General features: G+C 41.2%; 1 protein-coding gene across 7 annotated transcripts in view; it reads right to left on the minus strand.

The window, feature by feature from the left end:
* The window catches only part of LOC121280949 (protocadherin beta-15-like), a 202,989-nt gene that overhangs the window by 117,239 nt on the left and 68,645 nt on the right, over window positions 1–17,105 (minus strand). The window contains exon 1 of one of the 7 annotated variants that reach the window (XM_041193431.1): window positions 9,395–11,938. The exons of the other annotated variants lie outside the window; for them this stretch is intronic. Coding sequence (XP_041049365.1) covers window positions 9,395–11,857 — 2,463 coding nt within the window. The 5' untranslated portion in view covers window positions 11,858–11,938. Of the gene's footprint in view, window positions 1–9,394; window positions 11,939–17,105 lie in introns of those variants that run through there. 7 annotated transcript variants of the gene reach the window in all.

Consider the following 17,105-nt stretch of genomic DNA (forward strand, 5'->3'; position numbering starts at 1 on the left):
TCATCCTACAAGATGCCATTACATTGCGTTGGTAAAGAGATGTTGAAAGGAATTGGAAATATGGCAGAAAGCTGATCAAGATCCAATTAAGTTATTACAACTATCCTATTGAATTCAGCAGGTAGGTATTTCCCTAAATACATCAATGCATTCAAATCAAATCAGTGAAGGCCTTATTCACTTTCTAAAAGCACCTCACCTCGTTGTTCACAGAGTTGCTGTACTTTTCAAAATTAATCACTCTCGTGTCTTCTTTCCTGATAGACTCATTCCGGACAGAATTCTTGGCTGTAGATGATCTGCGTGTGTTGGGGGTTATGAAGTCTCTCTTTGTTGACTGCAATGTTGAACAGGATTCATAGCGGAAACTCTGAGAAAGTGGATCACCCCCGAATACCTCTACATAGTTCGGGGGTATCTGAAGGTTTCTACTGGCTTTTTGAATTCCATTCAAAGAATTTCTCGTTTCAAAGCAGCAACAAACACCCAGGGAACAGTACTGACCACCCAAAGCGTTTCTGCTTCTATGAACCTTCACAGCGAGAATAATTAAAATCACTAGAAAAATGATAGAAATTACTCCTAATGCTATGACCAAGGAAAGGCTCAGATCGGGAGTGAACCCTGCATCTTCCGACAATCCACCGACACTGGAAAATGTTTCAGTGTCGCCACCTACCACAGATAAGATGATGGTCACTGTGGCAGAAAGTAATGGTGTTCCATTATCTTTTACCACAATCACCAACCTTTGCTTAGAGGCATCGTTATGGGCAATATGACGGATAGTCCAAATTTCCCCAGAGTCTGGTGAAATAGTAAAAAGGTTATTCTGGGTAGCCTGGAAAATTGAATAAGAAAGGCGAGCGTTCTGACCGGCGTCAGCATCAGTGGCCGATACTTTGGTAACCAAGTAGCCTGGTTCTGCAAACCTGGATATTGTCTCTACAGCTGTTGACCCATACTCGGCCAATGGGCGCACGATCACTGGAACATTGTCATTCTGATCAAGGATAATAACATTCACTGAGACATTGCAGTTGAGTGGTGGGGTTCCAGAGTCCATGACCTGAGCTTGGAACTGAAAATTTTTCAATTTCTCGTAGTCAAAAGATCTCTGAGCTAATATGACCCCAGTCTCCGAGTTAATAGAGATGTAAGTGGCTACCGAGGCGTTCTGAACTTGCGTCTCCAGGATAGAGTATTTTAGCCGAGCGTTCTGACCAACATCTGGATCAAAGGCTGTAATGGAAAAAATAGGAGCGCCAATAACATTATTCTCCGTGACGCTTGCTGTGTATAAAGACTGGGTAAAACGTGGGGCATTGTCATTTATATCTGAAACCTCCAGCCGAATGTTTTTCTTGGATGTGAGAGGAGGATTTCCTGAATCCGTGCATGTTATAGTGACGTCATACTTGGAGGCTTTTTCACGATCTAGAGAATGTTGAACAAGTAATGCGTAATAATTCTTCAAAGAAGAATCCAGTTTAAAGAACAGTTTATTTGATGTTTGACATTGTACCTGCCCATTCGGTCCCGAATCTTTATCTGTTACACTGAACAGAGCGACTACAGTTCCAACTGGAGCATTTTCTGATATTGTACTGGATAAAGATGTCAATGTTACCTCAGGCGCGTTATCATTTACATCAATAATATCCACCAGCACATCACAGTGCCCGGACATTGCCTCAGAACCCTTGTCTATTGCCTGTACGTTAATCTCAAAGGCCTTGTTCTCTTCAAAGTCCAGATTCCCCTTTAATCTGATTTCTCCAGTTTTGGAATCCACGTCAAAAAGTTCCCGAACTCTAGCAGAAGAATGGCCACTGAGCGAATACGTTATCTTTCCATTGGGACCATCGTCCAAGTCAGTGGCATTTAATATGATTACCCGAGTACCTGTGGGTGCCGTTTCCAGTAGGGAGACTCTGTAAACTGACTGGGGAAAAACAGGGGCGTTGTCGTTTGTATCTTTCACTATGATTGTGACCTGAACCGTGCCGGATCTCACAGGGACCCCGCCGTCCTTGGCTATTAACGTTAATATGTGGCTGGATTCCGTTTCTCTGTCCAAGGAACTCTGCAGCACCAATACTGGCGACTTTGCTTCTCCACTGCGCACATCGAGAATAAAATAATCGTTCGAAAGGATCTCGTAGGTTTGCAATGAATTAGTTCCAATGTCCGGATCGTGCGCGGACTCAAAGGGAAAACGCGTTCTTGGCGTAGAACGTTCTGAGATTTCAAGGTGGATTTGTGTCTTTGGGAAACTGGGAGCATTGTCATTCACATCGAGAATCTCCACTTCAACCTGATACAGCTTTAAGGGATTTTCAAGCAAACCGTCCAAGGAAATCACACAACTCAAACTAGGCCCGCAAATCTGTTCTCTGTCAATTTTCTCCTTGACAAATAAAATGCCAGTGTCCAAATTTATGTCCACGTATTGCTTCCTGGGACCGGGTACTATCCGAAAACGGCGAGCCGAGAGCTGCTTTATATCTAAACCCAAATCATCTGCGATATTCCCAACAAAGGAGCCCAGTTGCAGTTCCTCGGGAATCGAGTAACGAATCTGCCCAAACACGAGATTCCACCAGGATAATACACAGTAAAATAATTGGCATTTCAGCAACCAATATATTTTATATCTCATTTCCAGCGAGAAACATTCCCCTTGCTTCAGAACGTGCCCGTACCATGAATTATCCTTTTTACAGTTATAGCAATATATTTTAAAGCCGGAACAACTGCGATGCAGCAAATACCTGAATATTTTACGAATCGCTCGGATTATTTCATTTCAATCTTCTATTTTTGTCTAAAATTGCCAGTGGATTCGTGCAGAAATCCAACCGAGCTGCTCGCTATCCAATTTTACACTGCGTCTGATCGTGCGTGTTGGTGGCTGGGTAGTGAAGGGGGCAGTCCGGATCCCCAATCACATCTCAGCTTCTGATTGGTGAACAGAAGCACATTGAAATTCGACCAATCAGAAGAGTGTTCATTTCTTAAAGCAGGATGTTCTGAAACAAGCGCAGATGCTTAGATTTATTATTGGACAATTGAAAATTGAAGAAAGGTTTTGTTTTACTATTCTGCTTTCCTTCCATCTCTTGCGAACTTAATCCTCGGGCCCAATTGCAACGAACAGCTTAAGCCTCCGGTTTGTGAAAAACAATAAAAGAAATCAAAATAATATATAAATTGGAACCATAGATTTCGGCTTTACTCATTGGTCCTGTTAATTTCATCCAATTGAGAATCTATGTTTCATTATTCCGTAATGGCTGTCAATTCAATGTAACTCACAGAATCGAAAGGGGGGAACTGATGTTTGTGGTGTATTTAGATTTTCAGCAAGTTTTTGATATGAGCCCATACTATAGGTTAATGAACAAAATGAGAGCACGTGGGATTGGGGGTAATATATTGACATAGATTGAAATCTGGTTTGCGGACAGAATCAGCGAGTAGGATTAAATGGGCTGTTTTCAGGTTGCTACGCTGTGACTAGTGTGGTACCGCAAGGATCAATACTTGGCCTCCAGCTGTTAAAAATATTTATCTATGATTTGGATGTGGGAAGTGAATGGAATATTTCCAAGTTTGCAGATGGAGGCTAAGTGAGTGGGCAAAACGTTTGTCAGATGGAATACATTGTATGGAAACATGAAGTTATTCACTTTGGTAAGGAAACACAGAAATAAAGCATATTTCTCAAATGGTGAGGCGCTGGGAAGTGGTGAATTTCAAAGGGACTAGACTGTCCTTGTCCATGAGACACTGAAAGCTAACATGCAGATAAGCAAGGAGTTAAGAAGACAAATGGTATGCTGGCCTTCATTACAAGGTTATTTGAGCACATGACTAAAGATGTCTCACCGAGACCACCCTGGGAATATTGTGTGCAGCTTTGATGCCCTTGGCAAAAGAAAAATATACTTGCCATAGAGGGAGTGCAACAAAGTTTGTTAAATTAATTCCTGGGGTGGAGGGTTTGTCCTGTGAGAAAAGGTTAAATAGCCTGAGCCTTTATCTCTGGGTCATCTCATTCAAACACAAAATTCTTATAGGGCTGGACAGGATAGATGCAGGAAGGATTTGTCCCTTGGCTAAGGGGCCCAGAACCAGGGAATGCAGTCTCAGAATAAGGGGCAGGTCATTTAGAACTGAGATGAGGAGGAATTCTTTCACTCAAGAAGGTGGCGAACATTTGGAATTTTCTGCTCCAGAGTGCTGTGGAGACTTAGTCATTGAGTATGTTCAAGACTGAGATCGATAGATTTCTACTTATTAACAACATCTATGGATATGGGCATAGTGCAGGAAAATGCTGTTGAAATGGAAGATCAGCCATCATCTCAATGAATGGCAGAATGGGCTCGAAGGGGTCAATTGCCTATGCCTGCTCCTATTTCTTCTGTTCTTGTCCTCAAGCAGACGTTGATTCTCATAAAAGAAGTCTAAAAGATATCCCTGTTTTCCTATAAAGCTAATGAATCGACACTACAGTACTGATATGTCCATAATCCTCCTCTTCTCTTTCAAACATCGAGCTAACCATCTTATTAGAGTGTCATTTGACCAATCATGAACTCCAATCCCTGCGTCAAACATCCACTAACCTGTGAAAAAAACATGTTCTAATCCTGAACCTTGCATGAATATTATATCATAAACCCACCGTTTACACTCGGAACCAAGAAGTTTATTATCTTCAATATCACCTTTCGAGCTCAATATTTTAAAGGCATGCATACATAGACCCCTCCTTTTCTAAAGTGTAGTATGCATGTAATTCCTTAATGTATTTAAAAACACCTAATCCCAAAGAGCTAAAATCATCATGGTTGCCTTTCAATTTCTAAGGCAGGAAATATAGCTTTGATCAAATTTACAGACCATACTCTAGAACGGACCTTCTAATTAATTTGCATAATGTCAACATAATACTCTTGCTCCATGTTCGTTTGTTCGCATGATGGTGGAAGCAGAGTATTTGGGTAGTTTAACGGCAGAGGTGAAGGTTTTTGGTAAGCAAGGGGGTGGTAGATTATCGGCGGGAGGTGGGATGCAGATTTCAGGTTACTATCATATCAGTCATGATCCTATTAAATGGTGGAGCAGCTTTGGGGGCTGAATGACCTACTCCTGCTCCTTGTTCTAATGTCCATAATAACTTTTCATGACTCAAAACCATTAACTTGCAGATACTTCTATATTTTCAAGTTGCTATATTACTAACCAGTTCAGATTGCCCAGTTGACTTCAGTTTTTGCTGTTTGATCACTGCAATTTTCTTTACTTTTGGTACTCGATCATATGCGCATTTTATGCATCTTAAATCCATTTCATGTATTCAAGCAATCTGCACAATCATTCAACTTAACTCTGAAAATAATTATTTTTCTTTCAACTCACTATTATGCCCGCACACTATACGTCACTGGGAAAAGCAATTGCACAGCCACATCGTGTTCATGTCATTCACAAGCATTGTGAAAGGTTGCTATCCGAGAAAGTGTCCATAAAGAATAGGTCAGGAAATTCTTCTGTCACTTTCAAATCCTAAATGCCTGGGAAGTGTTGACTTTGTTCTGTACGCCCTAAATGTTCAAATATAATTATCTTGCAAGGAAAGCTGAGCGCACACATAATGTGCAAGTTGAGGACTCTTTCTTCAAAAACAGGCTAACAGTTGCAGCCAGGTACTGTAAACCTGGCTTGTTCTTGTTATTACGGTCTCAGTGTGCCAGTTCTAACTAACTGGCATTTGACTGAGTGTGGCATCAAGGAGCACTGACAAAACTGGAGTCAAAGGGAATAAGGGGGTAAGCTCTCCTCTGGTTGGGTCATGCCTAGCTAAAAGGGAAATGGTTGTTGGAGGTCAGTCATCTCAGCTCCAGGGCATCACTGCAGGAGTTCCTCAGGATAGTGTCCTAGGTTGCTTCATCAATGATCTTCCTTCCACCATAAGGTCAAAAGTGGGGATGTTGGCTGATGATTGCACAATGTTCAGCACCATTCATGACTCCTCAAATACTGAAGCAGTCTATGTCAAAATGCAGCAAGACCTGGACAATATCCAGGCTTGGGCTGACAAGCGGCAAGTAACATTTGCACCACACAAGTGTCAGACAAAGGCCATCTCCAACAAGAGAGAATCCAACCATCACCCCTTGTTGTTCAATAGCATTAACATCACTAAATCCCCCACTATCAACATCCTGGGAGTTACTATTGACCAGAAACTGAACAGGGTTAGCCATATAAATACTATGGCTAGAAATGCAGATCAGAGGCGACAAATCATGCCACGAGTAACTCATCTTGTGATTCCCCAAAGCCTGTCCACCATCTACAAGGCACATGTCAGGAGTTTAGTGGAATATTCCCCCCTTGCCTGGATGAGTGCAGCTCCCTTAACACTCAAGAAGCTTGACACCGTCCAGGTCAAAGCAGCTCACTTGATTGGCACCACATCCACAAACATTCAATCCCTCCACCTCTGACACACAGTAGCAGCAGTGTGTACCAGCTGCAAGATGCACTGCATGAATTCACAAAGGCTTCTTCGACAGCATCTTCCAAACCTACGACCACTTTCATCTAGAAGGACAAGGGCAGCAAATCGATCGGAACATCGCCACCTGGAAGTTTCCCTCCAAGTCACTCACCATCCTGGCTTGGAAACATATTGCTGTTCCTTCACTGCCGCTGGGTCAAAACCCTGGAACTCCCTTCCTGACAGCACTGTGGGTGTACCTACACCACATAGGCTACAGCGGTTTAAGAAGGTAGCATACAAGTACATCCTCAAGGGCAACTATCAATTCGGAATAAATGCTGGCCCAGCCTGTGAAGCCCGCATAACATGAATGAACAAAAAAAATGACTAAAATCAGGAAGTTTTTGAATACCATATCATCCTAAAGCCATTAGGCTGCCTTGTATGGCAGGAAAATCACCACTGTCTTCCAGCATCAAACCAATTCTCACTTCATCTAGCTAAACTGCAATGAATTCGTTGAGTCATAAAATTCAGAAGCAGTCTCACTTCTGAACTGTTGTCAATTGTGTATTGAAAATCTTCATTAACAATATCTTTTGATCTGCCCAAGCTTAGGAAACTCTCAGAGAATTGTGTTATATTTTACAGTGCAGTGTCATTTCTGAAACAGTCTTAGGATTTCTGCGCTCCTTGGCTGTCACTTGTACTGTCCTGCAAATGATTCAGAAATGTTTTCTCAACTGGGACTGTTTGTGGAATTATACTTCATCACCCAATCTTCTTATCTATTGTGTCCACATACAGTCTATACATGGCCCAGCCAGAACTGGACACATTTTTGCGCCTTGTTGTTGAATTCGGCAAGATCTGCAACAGTGCAGGGTTCCTCTAGCGATAGGCATTGCAGGACAGGTTGCATAGTCTGTGGCCCAGTTCCACATTCACACGTTGGCGGGCTGGTTGTATATCCCCATTTGCTTAGTGACACCTTTGAACGACTTAAGTCTATTAAGGCACTTCCAGGTTGCCCAGTTACAATTAGCTCCTGGGGGAAGGCTTTCTTCCGGTAGAATTTCCATCACTGGGGGTTGTTCGAGACTGGCGAGCCAGTCTTTCCACAAGGCGATGTGGGCTTCAGATGGGGTTGATTGTAATGCAACAACACTGTTCATGAAGCACTTCCTTGACTTTAGGCGGCTGGATGTAGGTGTATGACCATGCAGAGGGTGCCCCTCATCTGATGTTTCATGGAGTCACGTTTTCTTGCTGGCTACTGTTCTTCTTATATCGGGGGTGTGATACCCGCCAGGATATATAGGCTGTTGGCGTTTGTTGGTTTTAAACAACCAGTGATAAGTCAGCAGCTTGTATTCAGAACGGCATCCGATGAAATTAAATGAACTGACACTCAGACACTCAACATATCATATGCTGAAATGAGGTAATGAGAACTACTGAGCAGGGACCGTGACAACTAGGAACTAACCATGTAGTTTTCAGGACCTGTGTGGAACTGATATTCTATTATCATCAAAAGCACTTGCATGGTTTTGTGAAAGTAGAGTTCCTTACAAGACAGTTACATTGAAACATTTAGAGTTTGTGTGACAAAGTCAACAATTCCCATACATTTAAGTATACTGCAGTTGGTTTAGAAAGTGCCAAGAATATAGTTACTTAACTCTTTTATGAACATTGAAATCGATTAGTTGTTCTATTGTCCCTAGGTGCTGTATTTCTAGAGCTCTGAATATTGTTAACATGTCTAAAGGGCTTTTTCATCATGCTAATTGTGTGGTGAATTCCCAATCCTATAAATCTCTATTCTAACTACCCAACTTGATCTTAGTTATGCCAAGTTTGGCCGCAGTTTTAAAAGATGCTGATCAAATTTCAAATCCGAATGAAGGGTCCCATGTTCTATGAGCACATGGGCCCGTTTTGCTTCAAAGCAGACGCGTCAATTCCACTCAGATTAAATGGTTAAAGTTATCATCTCACTTTATGCTCTTCAGGGCCAGGTGTTGCAGATACCCGATTTCTACCATACCCGGAGAGGGCAATGGTATCAAAGTGAGTGACTGGAGCTGGACCGTTGTCTCCTGTGCAGACTCTCCTAAACAGGGAGATTTTGTTACACATGTTTAAGCATGTCAGAAGATCTCCAATCACATGGCTCTGAACATCAGTTCGAAGAACTACAACATTGGTTCCCTGTTGACAGCAAAAAAGATTCAAAATGGATTTTTGAAAAACATTGAATTGATCCAAAGTCAGTTTTTATGCAGCCTAATTGGAGCATGGTCATCTTATACTAGCTGATCAATTTGGAATGATCCAATGCAAAGAAACAAGCTTATATTAGATAATCAGAACTAGTATGCTGAGACCGTGACAAAGAGGAACTAATCAACTGTTTTACAGGATCTGTGTGGAACTGCTAATCTACTGTCGGCGAAAGTTTTTTTTGCACAATTTCATGCATACACAAAGCTCTTCACAAGATAGTTGCAGTTCAAAGATCAGAGTGTGCAAAAAAAGTCAACAATTCTCATACATTGAAGTAATCTCCAGTTGAGTTAGATAGTGTTAACAGGCATGGTGGGCGCCCAGAACACCTTATTAACTTGGCTTGACAGTGTAATAAATTACACATAATCACAATGCAAGCACATCCTACAAGATACTATTACATTAGTATGACACAGGGATGCTTATAGGAAATAGAAATATGGCAGAAAACTACAAAAGAACCTTTAAAGGTATTACAACAATCCTGTTGAATTCAGCACGTACAACTTTCCCTAAATATATTTATCCCTTCAACCAAATCAAATCAGCGAAGATCTTATTCACATTCTAAAAGCACCTCACCTCGTTGTTTACAGAGTTGCTGTTATTTTCCGAATTAACCATTCCAGTGTTTTCTTTCCTCGTTGATTCACTCCGGAGATAATTCTTGTCTGCCGATGACCTGCATGTATTGGGGGTTATGAAGTCTCTCTTTGTTGACTGCAATGTTGAACATGACTCATAGCGGAAACTCTGAGAAAGTGGATCACCCCCGAATACCTCTACATAGTTCGGGGGTATCTGAAGATTTCTACTGGCTTTTTGAATTCCATTCAGAGAATTTCTCGTTTCAAAGCAGCAACAAACACCCAGGGAACAGTACTGACCACCCAAAGCGTTTCTGCTTTTATGAACCTTCACAGCGAGAATAATTAAAATCACTAGAAAAATGGTAGAAATTACTCCTAATGCTATGACCAAGGAAAGACTCAGATCGGGAGTGAACCCTGCATCTTCCGACGATCCACTTACGCTGGAAAATGTTTCAGTGTCGCCACCTACCACAGATAAGATGATGGTCACTGTGGCAGAAAGTGACGGTGTTCCACTATCTTTTACCACAATCACCAACCTTTGCTTGGAGGTATCTCTATTGGCAATACGGCGGATTGTCCAAATTTCCCCAGTGTCTGGTGAAATAGTAAAAAGGTTGTGCTGAGTAGCCTGAAAAATTGAATAAGAAAGGCGAGCGTTCTGACCGGCGTCAGCATCAGTGGCCGATACCTTGGTAACCAAGTAGCCCGGTTCTGCAAACCTGGATATTGTCTCTACTGCTGTTGACCCATAGTCGGCCAATGGGTGCACGATCACTGGAACATTGTCATTCTGATCGATGATAATAACATTCACTGAGACATTACTTGAGAGTGGTGGCGTTCCAGAGTCCGTGACCTGAGCTTGGATCAGAAAGTTTTTCAATTTCTCGTAGTCAAAAGATCTCTGAGCTAATATGACCCCAGTCTCCGAGTTAATAGAGATGTAAGTGGATGCCGAGGCGTTCTGAACTTGCGTCTCGAGGATAGAGTATTTTAGTCGAGCGTTCCGTCCAATATCTGTATCAAAGGCTGTAATTGAGAATATAGAAGCGCCAATAACATTGTTCTCCATGACGCTTGCTGTATATAAAGACTGGGTAAACCTTGGGGCATTGTCATTTATATCTGAAACTTGCACACGAATGTTTTTCTTGGATGTGAGAGGAGGATTTCCTGAATCCGTGCATGTTATAGTGACGTCATACTTGGAATCATTTTCGCGATCCAGTGCATGTTGCACAAGTAATCCATAATAATTCTTCAAAGAAGAATCTAGTTTAAAGATTAGGTTATTTGATATTTGACATTGCACCTGTCCGTTTTGTCCCGAATCTTTATCTGCTGCACGGAACAGAGCGACTACAGTTCCAACTGGAGCATCTTCTGAGACTGTACTGGACAAAGACGTCAATGTCACCTCAGGGGCGTTATCATTCACATCAATAATATCCACAAAAACATCACAGTGCCCGGACATTGCCTCAGAACCCATGTCCATTGCTTGTACATTAATTTGGAAGGCCTTGCATTCTTCATAGTCCAAACTCCCTTGTATTCTCATCTCCCCAGTTCTTGAATCCACCTGGAAGAGTTCCCGAGCTTTCGCTGAAGTGTGGCTACTGAGCGAGTACGTTATCTCTCCATTGGAACCTTCGTCCACGTCAGTGGCATTTAATATGATTACCCGAGACCCTGTGGGTGCCGTTTCCAATAGGCTGACTCTGTAAACTGACTGGGGAAAGACAGGGGCGTTGTCATTTGCATCTTTTACTATGATTGTGACCTGAACCGTGCCGGATCTCACAGGGACCCCGCCGTCCTTGGCTATTAACGTTAACATGTGGCTGGATTCCGTTTCTCTGTCCAAGGAACTCTGCAGCACCAATACTGGCAACTTTCCTTCTCCACTGCGCACATCGAGAATAAAATAATCGTTGGGCAGGAGCTCGTAGGTCTGCACTGAGTTAGTTCCAATGTCCGGATCGTGCGCGGACTCGACGGGATAGCGCGCTCCCAGAGTAGAACGCTCTGAGATTTCAAGGCGGATTTGTGTCTTTGGGAAACTGGGAGCATTGTCATTCACATCGAGAATCTCCACTTCAACCTGGAACAGCTTTAAGGGATTTTCAAGCAAACCGTCCAAGGAAATCACACAACTCAAACTAGGCCCGCAAATTTGTTCTCTGTCAATTTTCTCCTTTACAAATAAAATGCCAGTGTCCAAGTCTATGTCCACATATTCCTCCCTGGGACCGGGTACAATCCGAAAACGGCGAGCCGAGAGCTGCTTTATATCTAAACCCAAATCATCTGCGATATTCCCAACAAAGGAGCCCAGTTGCAGTTCCTCAGGAATCGAGTAACGAATCTGCCCAAACACGAGATTCCACCAGGATAATACACAGTAAAATAATTGACATTTCAGCAACCAATATATTTTATATCTCATTTCCAGCGAGAAACATTCCCCTTGTTTCAGAACGTGCCCGTACCATGAATTATCATTTTTCCTTAATATCAATGTATTTTAAAGCTGCAAAAGCTGCAACGTAGCAAATACCTGAAAGATTATGAATCGCTCGGATTACTTCATTTAAATCTTGTATTTTTGTCTAAAATTGCCAGTGGATTCGTGCAGAAATCCTACCGAGCTGCTCGCTATCCAATTTTACACTGCGTCTGATCGTGCGTGATGGTGGCTGGGTATTGAAGGGGGCAGTCCGGATCCCCAATCACATCTCAGCTTCTGATTGGTCAATGGAGGCGTATTAAAATTCGCCCAATTAACTTAACGTTCATTTCTTAAAGCTGGAAGGTCTGCAATCAGCGCAGATACTTGGATTTATTGTTGCACAATTAAAAATTAAATTAAATTGTTCTTTAACTGCTGTGTATATTTCTGTCTGTTGCAAAAACCGATCGCAGGAACCGAATTCAATGAACATGTTAAGAGTCAGGTTTGCAGAATATACGCTTCAACATTCAGTCATTTAATCAATAAATATAAACACAAGGTGTCAGCATAACTGGCGTCAACAAGTTAATTCAATTTATGATCCATGCATGATTATTCATTAATGGATTTGCAACTCTAAATGATTGTTAATTTATACTGAAGCGAGACTAAATTATTCCGAAGGTGTTCCAAAGAAGGGCTATATGGGAGTCGAAACGTTAACTCTGTTTCTCTTTCCACAGATGTTGCCAGACCTGCTGGGTTTTTCCAGCACTTTCTGTTATTATTTCCGATCTCCATCATTCACAGTACTTTGCTTTTATGTAAGTCTAAATTATTTCCTTGTTCTCCAAGAAAAAATAATCAGTAGGCACTAATTTATTAAAATTTCCATGATCCTCCCTGTCTGTTCCAGACATGCAGCTTACCACCTTATTGGAGTTTTGCTTAACGTGCAATAAAGTCCAATCTCTGACACACATCCATTACCCTGTAGAAAAATAAGTGTTCTAATCTCGAACCTTGCATTAATTTAGAAAATTATGCCCTTAACAACAACATTCCAGCGCCAGTCTTAGACTCAAGTGCATATTTAAGCAGCTTGTTATCTTTAATACAACCTATCTTGTTCAATATCTTAAGGAACCCTCATCGTTGTTTTTCTAAAGTGAACTGCATTTGCAATTCTCTAAACTATTTGAAAATACGTAATCCAAACGGTCTAAAATCATTTTGGCCACCTTTCAAATTCTAATACGGAAGCAATATTTTTGACCAACAATCGGGGCCATACTCCAGAATGGTCTATATAATTAGTTTGCATAATGGCAGCATAATGACTTCTTATAACTCCAAAACCATTAACTTCAAGGTTTTTCTCCACTTTCAATATGCAATATTATTATTTCTGTCATGTCGACTACATATTTGATATATGGTCATGCTCATTTTTTCTTGCTCTTTGTATCATGTTAGTCTTTTATTCACGTCAAATACAGTTTATATATTTAAGTAATGTTTATAATTGTTAGCTGTCACTCTGAAAGTAATCAACTTTTTTCACCACACTCTATGCCCAGAGACCAATGTGACACTGTGAAAAGTAACTACATGCCTACAACATGCCCATATGGTTTACAAACATCGTGAAAAGTAGTGTCCTAGGAAAGGATGCATGAAGAATATACCAGGACGTTGTACTATTAGTTTCTAAACTTAAATCCACAGGAAGTTTTGACTTCGTTTTATAGTCTCTAAAAGTTGAAATGTAACAATCTTGTGAGGAACTGTGAACAAAAACACCACCACACAAGCACGAAAGGCTTTCATTGACAACAGATTCAGCGTTTCATCAAAGTACTCTAAACAGTTTGGTTAGTTCCTAGTTATTACATTCGAGCGTGGCAGTTTTAACTGATTAATATTAGGAGACTTTGGAGTATCAGATCACCTTAAGCTGATCAGGTTGCCTTGTACTGTAGGAAAATCACTGATCTCTGTCTTTTGGCTTTAAGCCAATTCTCATTCTATCTGGAGAACTGTCCATCAATTCGAAGTGTCTTTTAAATCCTGAAACAGTCTCAGTTCATGACTGCTGTCAAAGGTCCGTTGAAAATCTCAGTGCACGATACCATATCTTGTTTGGCTACCTCTCAAACAGCTACACTATATTTTATCGTACAGCCTGTCATTTCTAAAAGCATCTTAAGATTCTGTGTTGCCTGACTGTCATTTGTACATCCTTCGAAAGATTCAGAATTGTTTTCACAATTTGGATGATCGGTATCTGACTGGTATGTCATCACCAGTATAGTTTTTCAATTTATTTGAATATTGCAACTGATTAGTTGTCCTTCAGTGCCTAGCTGCTGTATTTATTGACCTCTGAAATATGTTAACAGGTCAAAATGATAATTTCATTATGCTTATGTTATAATGATTTACCAAACCTACAAACTCCTATTCTGATTACTCAACTCGATCTTGATTTAACAATGTTTTGGGGGCAAGAACAGAGCTGGGCCGGATAGACTGGAATGAAAATTTGGCAGGAAAAACTATCGCTGAGCAATGGGCTACCTTCAAAGTGGAAATGGTTTGGGCAGAGTCAAGGTATGTTCCCTCAAAAAGGAAAGGTAGGATAAACAAATCCAGAGTTCCCTCTATGACAAAGGAGATAGAAATTAAGTTAAAGAAGAAAAAATTTACTTATGACAGATGTCAGGTAGCAAATATCATTGATAACCAATCTGAATACAGAATGTTTGGAAGGGATGTAAAAAAGCAAATACGAGGAGTAAAGGGGGATTATGGACAAAAGCCTGGCAGTTAACATAAAAGGAAATCCAAAAGTATTCTATTAGCACATCAATAGTAAAAGGGTGGTTAAAGGAGGAGTAGGGCCTATTAGGGACCAAAAAGGGGATTTACACATGGAGGCAAGAAACATGGCTGAGGCGTAAAATGAATACTTTGCATCTGTCTTTACCTCCAATGCAAATGCTGCCCAGGCCATGGTGACAGAGGAGGCAACTCAGTCACTAGAAGGGTTTAAATTGATAAAGAGGAGATATTCGATAAGCTGTCAGTACTTAAGATTGATAAGGCACTTGGGACCAGATGAGGTGCATTCAAGGATATTGAAGGAAATGAGAGTGGAAATTGCAGGGGCACTGGCAATAATCTTTCCATGTTCCCTGGATTTGCCAGAGGTGCCAGAGGACTGGAGGATTGCAAACATTCCTCCCTTGTTCAAAAAAAAGGTTATAAAGATCTGCTCTGCAATTACAGACCAGTCAGTTTAATTTCAGTGGTGGGAAACTTCTAGAAACAGTTATTCGGAATAGAATTAATAGTCACATGGAAAAATATGGATTGATTTGGAAGGTTCGGCATGGATTTGTTCAAGGAAAATCGTATTTAATTTACTTGCTGGAGTTTTTGAAGAAGTAACAGAGATGGTTGATGAGGGCCAAGCCATTGATGTGGTGTATATGGGCATCCAAAAGATGTTCGAAACAGTGCCACACAATAGACTTGTGAGGAATGTTATTGGTCATGGAATATAAGGAACAGTGGCAACATGGATACAAAATTGGCTGAGGGATAGGAAACAGAATAACGGTCAATGGGTATTTTTCAGGCTGGAAGAAGGTTTGTAGTGGGGCTCCCCAGGGGGCAGATATTGGGACCCTTGCTTTTCCGGATATATATAAAAATGATCGCGATCTTAGTGCACAGGGGACAATTTCAAAGTTTGCGGATGACACAAAACTTGGGAGAATTGTAAACTCTGAGGAGGACAATGTAGAACTTCAAAAGGACTTTGTCACATTGGTGGCAGATGAAGTTCAATGCAAAGAAGTGTGAGGTGATACACTTCAGTAAAAAGTGCATTCAGATACACTATAAGATAAGGGATCCTATTCTAAAGGGGGTGCAGGGACAAAGAGACCAGGGTGCATAGGTACATAAGTCATTAAAGTTGGCAGGACAGGTGGAGGGAGCTGTTTCTAAAGCATACTGTATTCTAGGCTTCATTAATAGGAGTATAGAGTACAACAGCAGGGAGGTTATGATGAACTTATATAAGACATTGGCAGGACCCCAGCTGAAGTATTGTGTACAGTTCTGGGCGCCACACTATAGGAAGGAAGTGAACCTATTGGAAAGAGTGCAGAAGAGGTTTACAAGAATGGTTCCAGGGATGAGACTCTTCAGTTATGAGGAAAGATTGGAGAAGCTGGGACTGTTTTCCTTGGCGAGGAATAGGCTAAGAGGAGAGTTGATAGAAATTTTCAAAATCATGAGTTGTCTGGACAGACTAGATATGTAAAAACTGTTCCCGCTCCTAAATGGTTCAAGAGCCAGAGTGTGGAGTTTTAAAGTGCACTGCAAAAGAAGCAACTGTGAGGTGAGAAAATACTTTTTCACACAGCTAGTGTTTAGGGTTTGGAATGCAGTACCTGGGAATGTGGTGGAGGCAGGTTCAATTGAGGCATGCAAGAGGGCATTAGATGATGACTTAAATAGAAACAATGTGCAGGGTCACGGGCAAAAGGCAGGAGATTGGCTCTAAGTTAAAATGCTCAGGGAGCTGGTGCAGGCACGATGGGAAGAATGGCCTCCTACTGCACCGTAACAATTCTGTGATTCAGTGGAAGTTGGGCCACAGTTTTAACATGTGCCGATGACATTTCAAATACAGGATCAAAGGCTGTCATATTGCATGAACACACAGTCCTTTTGGCTCGAATGCAAGGGCTTCAATTCCATGCAGACAAATTGGTTGACATTGACATCTCCCTTTTTTGCTGTTAAGGGCTAGATATTACAGATTTCAGATTCTTACCAAATTCTTCCTGCAAAATAAGATCTGAGCAAGCGACTGCATTTGGACAGTGGTCTCACATGCAGTCTCCCTCAAGCAGGTAGAGTTAATTTCATTTGTTTACACATATGAACCATTATCCATTCACAGTATCTAAATATCAATCTAAAAAAAATGTATCACTGATTCCCTGCTGACATCAAAAAGGTTCAATTTTTATTTTTAAAAAACCTTGAAATGACCTAAAGTCAGGTTTTCAGCAGCTTGACTGAAGCTTAATAATATAAAAGAACCTCGTAATTTTAGAAAGATCTGACACTCAGAAGCATACTGATATCAGTTTATTACTGAGCTGAGACCATGACAACTAGGAGCTACCTAATTGCTTTGCAGGGCCTTTGTGGAACTGCT

The sequence above is a fragment of the Carcharodon carcharias genome, chromosome 8 (assembly GCF_017639515.1).
Source record: "Carcharodon carcharias isolate sCarCar2 chromosome 8, sCarCar2.pri, whole genome shotgun sequence".
NCBI lineage: Eukaryota > Metazoa > Chordata > Chondrichthyes > Lamniformes > Lamnidae > Carcharodon > Carcharodon carcharias.